Below are 11,032 nucleotides of genomic sequence, written 5' to 3'. Positions count from 1 at the left end.
TTGCCTAAAACCAGCTGGGTCAAGGCCACTCACTGGCCTTGTTCCTGCCTCAGTGAGCCACTGGCTTGTGCTGACCTTTGAACTACCTCATTCATTTTAATTTCTAATGAAATAAAGGCCTTCTTCCAGGCTCTGACTATTTACATAATTGGTTTTATCAATAAAATAGAAAATGACTACTCCACCTTCTAATATAACTGTAGGGGATGAATATTTGATAACAGCTGTTCACTTCCTGTCACTTTGACCCTCTTCACATCCTGGGGAAAAAAAAACAAACCACAGAGGAATCCAGCCATAGATCAAAAAATGAAGGCTTGGTTTGGGAAAGGGTGTGAGAATTTTAGAACTGAGGTCAGCAGTGAAAAACACTAACAGGAAGAAGCCTAGAGATGCCTGAAATAATTCCTGTCAATCTCTTCTCCAAAGCAATATAAGGGATTATAACAGCTAATGCAACAGGTACACTTTTATATTCACCTCTTTAAGCCATAAATAATAAATGTACTTGTATAAAGAATGAATAAACGGGTCTATGTCATTCATAGGCGCAATAAGCGCCTGCTGTATTTGCTTCATGCTCAGAATTGTAAATAGATAGTGATAACGTAAGGTTATTTCTGCAATAAAGTTACCTACTGATAGAGCAGTGTAATAACCCATTGCTCGCTTCCTTGTTTCTGAGAGGACCTAGCTGTAGCTGTCCTTAGCTTTTTAAAAATCTATTACGTGTCCTGTGGAACACCAAGAAAGAGTATGCATTCCTGGGACTTGGTTATTTTTTCAGATATGGAGTTACCTATTCTCATTTGTGATAGTGGTAGAAGTTCTCAGTCTGTTATTTGTTTAGAACACTAGGGAAAATAATTTCTATGTTGCTAAACATCCTGTGACTTTTGAAAGAGGGAGAACCTACCATACTGTCTCCCTTCCTGACCCTTTGTTCCTTTCAAACTTGAATTGCCTGTGCTGTTTATCTTAACTTCTTGTGCAATCTTTCCCCCAGTTTCTTCTGTGAAAATACCCAAGTTAAAGACAATGGTTGAAACTGAAAAAAACACACCACCAGAAAAGCCCTTGTGATCAGAACAGGCCCGAGCTCTGAGCTGCCAGAAAGTGATTTAGTGGGGGGAAAAAAAAATTAAATATCACAAATTATATTCTGTAACCACAGTTATATGTAGTTTTGAACTTCCAAACAACTCCCATTTTACTGAGCAGTATAGGGCTGGAAGCATGGCTGTGTAGCTGAACTGTTTGTTGTGCCTTCCTCTTTTGAGAGAGAGTTCCTAAAACAGGAATTGGCAGAGCTGAGTGAAAACAAAGCAAACCAGACCGAGTTGTTGGATTATGTACTGTGGTCTGCAAGAATATTGTCAAAATGTTTTGCCATAAATGCCAAGTGTCTTTTTTGTAAGTTATTGGGTAAATATACCCAATCTGCTTTCCCCTCATCTTCCCTTTTGTGTTCTCCCCACTCACCCAGTGAACAATTCTCATTCCCCTGTATATTGAATGATTTAGCTGTTGAAGCACCAATATAGCTCTTAATTTACACAGGTGATTTTTCTGCATGAACTAGGACTAGACTCAACTCTAATGTGTGCTGAAGGTTGCCCTACTACTAACAGGCAGTTGAAACTTTTATTTTTTTGGCAGGAGAAGGCATGACATTAACATTGCTTGTGAAATTTATCAGAATCCATTGAGACCTGCATTGACACAACCATGCTGGTGACTGGCCATTACTAAGGGTGTATTTGAGCCATTACGAACTCGGCCTCAGTACTTCCTTATTTTCTTCAGATTCAACCGTACAGTCACTTGAATCCTGTCAGGAAGTCTGTTTGCTATTCCAGGTGGCGTGTGCCAGAGCTGCTTTGAGAACAGGGGCTCCAGGGGGGATTTTAGTGTTTCTGTACCTGGCCTGAACAAAAGTGAAAAGGTAAATTAAACTAGGCAAGGAAATAAGGGTAGCACAGAGTGTCTGCTGTGCTCTAACTGAAGCCTAGCAGAGTTACAACATCACTTTTGCATCCACCACTGATAATTCATTAATGATTTAAGATCTAAATCAGTATTTCTGACAGGGCAAGATTTCTATGTGGGCATTGCTAGTCATAATGCAAACGTCTTTGACGTATTATAGTGTCATACTATGTACATGCTCATCTTTGTAGTTAAAAGTTCCGAAATAAAAGGCCTCTATTTCATTAAAAACAGCACTAAAACCTAAAGGGAAACTGTAAGATTTGCCCATTTGTCAAAGGAAAAGTCCTTGAGACTTATTGTTTTAACTTTTTTTTTTTTAACATACCTATTTAATAGTGAGTGAGATTATTTCTATGGGAGAACAGTGTGGAATAAGGGGAAGAACAGCAAGAATTCCAGAAGCTCTCCCTACCATTAAGTGAAGAGCTAACAGAGGCAGCAGAAAGCTTGGTGTTCCAACATAATCCTTAATTCTGCTGTACTCTTTTATTTTATAAGCAGCATCCAGTCTGTGCCCCCACAAGCTACTGCAGTCACCCCTTCCCGTCTAGCTGGTGCAGCTGAGTGTTCGCCGACTGCAGCTTCGCAGGGGCACCACCTTGTGGGGCTGGTAAAATTGTGCAAGAAAAGAGCCCATTTTTTAAACTGATTTTTAGAATTATACAGTCTACTGTGTTTATTATATTACAGGCTCTTACAACTGAAATCTACCAGCAATTCTCCTCCCAAATATGTTTAAATTAATTAAAACCCCTACCTGCTTCTAACTTGTAGGAACAAGAGCAAGAGTTGAAGTTTTGCTTAAACCTACAGTTCCCCTATAACAAATAGCCAAGACCTCTGATGTGCTATAGGGAATATTTTTTTTTCAAGTGGTGGGTAACACCACTTGAAAACATAGCACAGAGAAGTGGCCAGCAAAGCCTATAACTCATTATAATCCCTAACATAATTTGAGGATGACAAGAAAATTAAGAACCCTTCATACCTTTTTTTAAAAGTTGCTTCAAAACTTCCACGATCTTGTCAAAGTTGAGGTCCTTAAAATAAAATTTAAGTCTTACTTGGCTTTACAGGAACAGGTGGCACACTATTGTACCTTGAATGATACCCAAATGGAATTTGGATTAAGAATTCTGATACTGGGCATTTTTATCAGTATTGAAACATTCGTAGGGCAAAGTGTTACAATGAAAAATTCCAACTGGAGGATCAAGAATGCCTTAGTACTGTAGTCAAGCAGAGATTTAATTTTTATCACACATTAGTTCGTGATAGTTTAGATGCTGGGAGTTTAGCCTGGAGAAAAATCCTTCTGTATAGACATTGTTTATGAAAAATATCCAAGGGCCAAAAATGATGTTTGAAGACGTAGCTACAGTACATAGCAAATGTGTTAAAAAGCAAGCTATTTATTATAGGAAATATGAATAATATCTGTCCATATTAATATATTCAGTTCTTACTATTCTACCACATGCACACACTGCTTACAAGACTGAAAAATAGCTACAGTCCAGTGATTTATATACTTCAGGAAGCTGATCGAAGGTTTTCCAGTGCTGGGTTCTTTCAGGAAAGCTCTATTTCAGACCACTTAAAAAAAAAAAATAATCAAAGGATGGTGTAACTGGAAATAACTTGTTCCAGAGCTGTGAAGCTGTCCAGGAAATCTTCCTCTTCAATTCCGTATTTAGTATACTGGTGAATATAGGCTCTGTGTGTTGAAGTCACAGTTGGAAAACGGGTAAGACATTAGAAATCAGTGAAGACTATGACACATGAAATCAGATTGTATAGTTACTGTAAAAACTTCAAACAATGATTGATTTCCACCCAATAACCATGCTGGTTAGTTTTTACTGTGCTCTTTTGAACTCATTTTGTAATTCATGTTATTGGTAAGTCATGACTTGTTTCTAATAGGTTTTATAACTTTGTGTATTGCTTAAGGAAACAACATTGCAGCTAACAAAACTGGGCTGAGAAATGGAAAGAGAAGTGATTATTAAATGAGAAAAGTAATTTCTAGATTTGAGATGCAAAGCCTAAACCTGTGTGTGCAAGACAGCTTGCTTCTCATCACTGATGGTTTTGTAACAGGTGGTAAAACTAGGAGCACAGTTAGTGGCAGCAGTTTTCCTCTTTTGGCTTTTAATTGCAGAATTTCTATGTTTGAAACTCATGTTTAGCAGACATCTGCTGTGACATGGAATAACCTTGGCTTCATGATGATCACAGTAAAGAGGCAATTCTTTTCTAGATTTCTTAGTTCTATTGAAAAATCAAACTAATAGCATAGGAGCCTTAGTAAACATGCAAATCCCCTATATGCTTCTGAATTGAGCAGGATCCTTTTTCCTGAACTGTGTCTGTACACCATTTAGAAATGATAGGATCAGTAAAAGAGTTTCTATATGTTATTTTTAGAATGGTCACACTGGAATGCACTAGATTTGGGGAGCTGAGAAACCAAACTGACAGCACTAGAATGTGTGGTCTCACTTAGCCACAGAACGTAAGCACTGTTCTGCGTTCCTCCCCCTGCCATCACGTTTCAAGCACAAAAATGTTTCCCCTAAAGTGTGGGAACAGTCTCCATGCTAATTCACCATTACTTTACTTTCCTGAAAGAGCAAGCTGTATTCACAATGATTTTGCTACCACTGAAGAAGATACTGGCAGTTATTAGTGAAGTATTGGCATAATTATTTTCACTTACTTGGAAGCAAACATATTCCAAGCTTTTCCTACAACATTGTCAAGAGGTTTCAGCAGGAACTGGCTATTGCTGACCAAAGAAGCAGACTTTTCATACTTGTTAAATGCTCTTGGTGTTTTCCATGCATGAAAAGCATCCTGAGGGTTTAGCCATGATGTATATAACGAGGGATCCCAGAAACTTCCTGTAGCGGAATACAGCCCTTTTAACAAATGTAAAGCTACAAGGTCCTACATCTTGGCGTCAGTAGTCCTGTGTGACCTAACCAATGCTTGGCAGATCAGTTCAGGCCTTCAAAAAAACCTGCAGTGGTCAGCCTGTTGAAAATATAACTGTTTTAAACACTCATTAGATTAAGTAGAAGCTTACTCTTGTATCAGTACTTCATCTGCAAGCTATGCTCATCATTCCAGAAGCAGCTACATATATTTTCAGACAATACATCCAAGAATCCTCTCATATATGTGGATTTCAGTGTCTTCCTCCTTCCCTGAAGTGCTTCAGGGAACACAGAAGCTGGTTGTACATAGAGCAGCCCTAAGCAATTAGACAATTTGGCCTCGGACTTTAAAATGTTTCTAGAGGGAATACTGACCTTAGTAGTCAAATATATGGCCTTGGATTTTTTCACTTTCCTCAGATATGGTTGTAAAGAAAACAGTGAGATGTGAATCAAGAATCACCGAGGTACTGTGTTTTTCCATCTTACCTAAGTCTACGCTGTGCACATCTTTTCCTCGCAGGATAACCAGGTTGGCAATGGAAGTATTGAAATGCAGTGGCTTGTTTGTGGAACAGCCGGAGGGGATGGAGGAGCCTAGATGTGGTGGTCGTACTTGCCAATCAATACCTGTGAGATTTTTGGCAAAAAAGATACAAAAGCAAATTAACGTTTCATGCAATATGGATTCAGACTAGCTGAAGAGTTAGTGACCAACATTGTGCCCCAAGCTGAGATCGTATTAGTTTGTAGCTTCTGCATGATAATTAAGCAGCAATTACACAATTCTCAGAGAAAAACAGTGCTAATCCAGCAGTATTTGCCTGGTGGTCACTAGCCTTGTGAGAGAAAATGGATGCTTGTTTCTATACTTAGTGATCTGCCTGCCCATTCTTTGCATAACTGGAAACTACACTGAATTCCCCGTGTAAATGATATGGAAGAGCTAAACATGCTTTTTATTAGTAGAAGGTGTAAAAAGAAAAAGCATAGCAGAATGAACTATCCAAGGAATGTTCCAAATGAATCATGTAAATTAAGCGCAGGGCCAAGAACTGTTGATTTGTTTTGCGCATTTTCAATAGTTATAATTAACTGAGATGTCTGGGAGCAAAGACGGGAGCAAGCCAGGAGCTGCTGTGGCAGCTGAGTGAATAGTGAAAGGAGCAGCTGGCTATGTAGGGGCAAATTCCTGCTGTCTGAGGGCTGCAGCTCGCTTCTGAACTGACTAAAACTAGTCAGTGAGCTCCACAAAACAATAAGCTTTATTTCATCTGTAAAAATAAATGCTTAGAGAGTCATGGATACAGAAGATGCCTGAATGCTTTTTACCTTCCTCCATTTTAGCATTCGCAATGAGCATCTGCCTTAAATGTTTGATGAGTCCGGGCCAAGTGAATGTGCTATAAGCGAGGGAGTTTTCAGGCATCTGAGGTATGTTACGAAGACCCAACATCTTGAATTCAGGATGTGGAACTAACGTCTCCATTAAGTCTCCTGAAAGAAGAAATTAACAGCTGCTCATGTTTGACAAAAATATTGCTTGGGCTAGCTAAAATAGGAGAAGAGAGTGAGGAATTTTACAAAGACCTAGCAAGTAAAGGTAAGAAAAAGTGGGTTATATGAAGTTTTAATTTGACAAATACATGGACACACATCTGACTAAGTAATGCAAACTTGCTGCGTACTACCAAGTTCTATACAAGCACATTAGTAGCTCTTTGTAATTTAGACTTGTCTTGCTTTATAGTCTGGCTCAAAATCTCAAAGACCCTATGCACCACTAAAAAGATCAATAGACAAATATGAAAGTTTTAATTTCACAAGCAAAACTCTTGGCAATATGGGTAACTTTCTCTACTCCCTTAAAGATACAAAGGTCAGCTTGCTGCTACTAAGTTGTATACTAGCCTGTCTTCTGCCTGGGCAAAACACAACACTGATTTCATTTCAGTTCATACAAACTTCTAACCTAATGTGAAATGTAAAACTTGGTCCAAAATTGCTGTCCTGCACAAATTTCCTCTGAAATGTGTCTGTAATCTTTTGAAAAAGGAGAAACAGGGTTCTTTCAGTAAAGAATGAAACCAGAAGCTGGGGGATCTATTTTTGACTCTGCTACAAAACTGGGATTGAAGTTATGATTTAGTCTTTTGCTTCACTTTTCCTATCTTAAAACTTGGGATGTATCCGAAAACTTGAGGAAGAAGACTGAAGAACTTATATTCACAGCCTGAAATGATTACAGAAAGGTGTGTGAGAATGCATTAGGCAGCTATATTATAGTTAGATACCTAATGGGTTTCTGCTATAAAGCAAGCCACCTTCTCCTGCGTAAGTGGGCTGGAAAACACTCCCCAGCTGATGGGCAATGACTTGATTTACATCCCTGAAGGAGATCTGTTTAATATTCATCAGCTGAGCACAGATCTTGTGGATGACATCATTTTCATGAACAAGAAGGGCATCTGATGACTGGTACAGATGTGACAGAGTCAAAACAGAGTTGTAGTTTTGAACAATGACCTGGAGACAAACACACAAAAAACCACACACAAATGAGAGCCAACCAACTTAATCTCTTTCTAGTTTATAATCCTCTGGCTAGACATTTCCTCAGTTATGATTTAGGAATTGGTTCATTTTATTTGCCAAAGTGCAGAATGAGGTCAGGAGCTAGCAGATCTTTTTAATGGAAAAAGAGCAAGACCTGTGAAAACCATGTTATCCATCTCACTTCATACAAACATGCTAGAATAAAATCTGTCTGGGAACCGATTATAATGCTGAGATGCTATCATAACAGAAGATTTTCTCATGAAGAAAAGCTCCTCATGAAATTGCATTATACTTTAGCACTTTGACTATAAAGCATTTTTTTCTTTGTGAAATGACATGTGCCAAATATTAGGCAAACCATTCACTAGCTGTGTTACTTTCTGTCACATTTAACTTTTTAAAAGTAAAATGTACCTCTGTTCTTGTTTATTTCAGTTGCAGATATTTTAGGTTTAAAAGTAAATAGTGATTATAAATTTGTAGAATATCTCTGGGAAATATGACATTCACCTCACCAGTGCCGTAGGGCCAGATAACATGGTTCAGTATAAATGAGGTTGGAAAAGCGTCTCTTAAGCACTGGGTCACAAATGCTCCCAAGCCCGATCCTGTACCACCGGCCATGCTCATTATTGTGAAAAATCCACTGAGTCGATCACATTTCTCTGCTTCTTTTTGTACCAGGTTCATTATTGCTTCTTTGTGTCTAGGCCCATGAACAGAATAACTGTTGAACAAACAAAAGAGCAAGATGTGGCAGGTTATATCAAAATAAAGGCAGAAATGGTGAAGCTATTCATAAAGCATACTTTTATTTTTATTATTTACATCACCTCGCATCGTGTCATCCATTCTATCTGCAGTAAACAATTCTCAGCGGTGACATCTATTTTGCAAGCCACCTGCTTATAAACTGTCCCTATTGTTTCCTATTCTTAAACCAAATGTATTCACTTGATTGTAATGTTACATTTTCACTGTAAATACCAATTCCACCTTGCAAAAAGCAGTTTAGAAATTTCGCTGCTATATATATTACTACTTTAACTTAAAAATAAATCAAGTTAATGTAATGTACTCTGCACCTTGCACAGCTGCAACAGTACCATTCCTAGAGTGTCTAGACAGCTCATTAGCCTCTACAGTTCCCTTAGTGAAGCTTGAAAACAATTGCCCGTACCCATTTGCCCAGTTGTTCCCAGACCCTTGCTTCTGACAGAAGTGTGAGTGATCATCGTATTTCCAGCAGCCAGACCTGGCAGCCATTGATAAGGTTTGGCCAATTACTTTAGGTTCCATGTCAACAAGCACAGCCCGGGCAACAGGTACTGGATAGGAAGGAAAACAAGAGAATAATGTTTGATAATGCCAATGTTAGAACTTGCTTACGTAAGATGGGTGGACTTGCACCACGGCCCAAACTGTATTCCTTCCACACACGTCAGCCAGGCTATAAATGGGACAGTACAGGCAAGTACAGAAAGGAGGACTTGGCAATGCCCTGGATTTCTGGTTGTTTCAGAGACCAATTCAAATACTGTAAGTCTTTCAGGAAAGCAACCGCTTAATGCGTTTGGTAACACCAAATTCAGATACTCTGGGTCCTACGCTGTGTTATGATTTATCTACAGTAGAAAATGCAGATGTTTGGAAGGAAAGATTATGTGTATATATGTATATATATATATGTTGTTTACAGCTGTGTTACTGGCAGACTCACTCTGTGGTCTCAGACACTTTTTCTGTACTGATTTTGCTTCTGGGGTTGTTAGCAATGTCATGAAGGAAGATAGTTATGACAATTCTTCAAGACCAAAGGTAAAACTCATTCTTCAACTGAAGGTAAAAGACTTGTATTATTTCTGTACTCTTATCTGTACCAGACTGGAAACCAAGACCCTCTGTGGGAAACACTTAGATGCTGTACCTTCAGATTCCTCCTCAAAGAAAAAACGCTCTTTGCAAGTATCATGGTAGGATTCATTCTCCTTCTTTGAACACAACCCATGCGCACCACGGGCGTCACTGCAGATAGTGTTAAACACCTCCCGACCAATCTGATTACCACACTGACCAAGCTGGACTGTGACTATTGACATTCTTCTTCACTTTGTATTTAAGCCTAGAAAAGAAAAGTATGCCTTTAGTAACTGTGGAAAAGATAGGGCGGGGAGAAATTCTGACAAATAGATCAGTTTTGCAACTTTTTGAGAACCTCTAGTGAGAAGGAAAAGGCTACCCTAGAGCCACTGGCTGTTTCTGGGGAAAAGCAGACTGTCAGCACTTTCTCCTGAATATCAGAAGAATGCAGATGGCAGTTTATAGGAAATCAATCCGTTTACCGTTGCTATACATCTGGAGGGAGCTGAAACCAACCACACAGCAAGCCATGTCTTTTGTTTCTTTCTTTTGCTTAGTAAGGCAGGATAGAAACAAATAATTGTAACTCAAACAAAGTTACAGGATTAGGCTGTAAAGGCATAATAAGAACGTGCCATATGCCTTTGGAAATATGAAGCCTGTTCAAAAATCGACCCGATTTCCAGTGCTGTACTGCTGCGGGCCTGATGACAAAATCTGCTGAGGTGACAAAAGGGTTCCCTAGAGCATCACCCTTGCTGCCAGCACAGAGCGCTTGACGCAGTACTGGTATGTTTTGACTTTTTTTCCTCCACTCAACATTTTGCAGTAGCTCCTGTTTCTCACTTGTTTCCTTTTACAGCAACAACGTCAATTTTTTTTAAACGCACTTCATTATTCTGGGCTGCTATTTGCTCATTATCTGCCGAGCTGCGCTGCAGCCCTTCTGTAGCAGCAGCATTCCTGGGCAAGCGTCAGTGCCCGTCACCAGACCCTGCTGCATTTCGCAGCTATTTTTGATTCCTGTGCACGATTTCAGCGCTGCTGCCAGCCCGCCCCTCGCAGCCTGCGGCCGGCCGGGGCGTGTGTTACTGCCAGAGCCAGCTACGCCTCACCGCAGAAAATTATGTCAATGGTTTTCAGATAAGGCTCGTGTACGACACCCCCGCGCCTGTCATGTCGCTCGCCCCTCCGGTGCCGCAGCCCCAGCCCCAGCCCGCACGGGGACACCCCCGAGCCCCGCCGGGGCCTGGCCAGGGCCGCCCGCCCCCTCAGACCGCCATGTTCCCGCCCCCTCAGGCCGCCATGTTCCCGCCCCCCGGCCCTCCCGTCGCTCGGCCACCTCGCCCTCTCCCCAGCCTTTCTCCCCGCTCGGCCCCCCCCGGGTGCCCGCGCCCCGCTGGCCGCCGGCCCCTCCTCAGGGCTGACCTCCGCACCCCGCGCTGAGGCGCCCGCGGCGCATGCGCAGCCGCCCGGCCCCACGATCCCCTGCCGTACCCGGACGCGCCTTCGAACGGCCCGCTCTGCGCATGCGCAGCGGGACGCCGGGCAGGCCGGGTCCAAGGGTCAGGCCTGCCAGCTTCACCGAGGGCTCTGCGCATGTGCCCGACCGGAGGCCTCGCTGCGCGCTCCGCGCATGCTCTGTGCCAGGAACGAGGCAGGCGGGCGCGCAGGGCGCA

At 41.3% G+C, this 11,032-nt stretch overlaps 1 protein-coding gene across 5 annotated transcripts; it reads right to left on the bottom strand.

The window, feature by feature from the left end:
- Window positions 1-1,630: 1,630 nt before the first annotated feature.
- Window positions 1,631-11,003, bottom strand: TUBD1 (tubulin delta 1). Of its 5 annotated transcripts, none has more exons than XR_008824099.1 (10): window positions 10,851-11,003; window positions 9,421-9,615; window positions 8,674-8,821; window positions 8,004-8,220; window positions 7,229-7,460; window positions 6,267-6,431; window positions 5,424-5,564; window positions 4,715-4,898; window positions 2,981-3,709; window positions 1,631-1,927 (listed from the first exon to the last, which is right to left on the bottom strand). XR_008824099.1 is itself a non-coding variant. In XM_056352869.1 (9 exons), exons 2-9 carry the CDS (start codon window positions 9,590-9,592, stop codon window positions 3,607-3,609), a joined length of 1,362 nt encoding a protein of 453 aa, XP_056208844.1. In that variant the 5' UTR covers window positions 9,593-9,615; window positions 10,782-10,936; the 3' UTR covers window positions 1,631-3,606. The 5 variants fall into 5 exon arrangements, 1 of the variants encoding a protein (XP_056208844.1); XR_008824096.1 differs by having other exon boundaries at window positions 10,782-10,936; XR_008824100.1 differs by lacking the exon at window positions 4,715-4,898 and having other exon boundaries at window positions 10,782-10,936.
- Between the last annotated feature and the right edge of the window lie 29 nt (window positions 11,004-11,032).

This window comes from Falco biarmicus, chromosome 1 (assembly GCF_023638135.1).
Source record: "Falco biarmicus isolate bFalBia1 chromosome 1, bFalBia1.pri, whole genome shotgun sequence".
NCBI lineage: Eukaryota > Metazoa > Chordata > Aves > Falconiformes > Falconidae > Falco > Falco biarmicus.
This window is presented reverse-complemented; position numbering and strand designations above follow the sequence as displayed.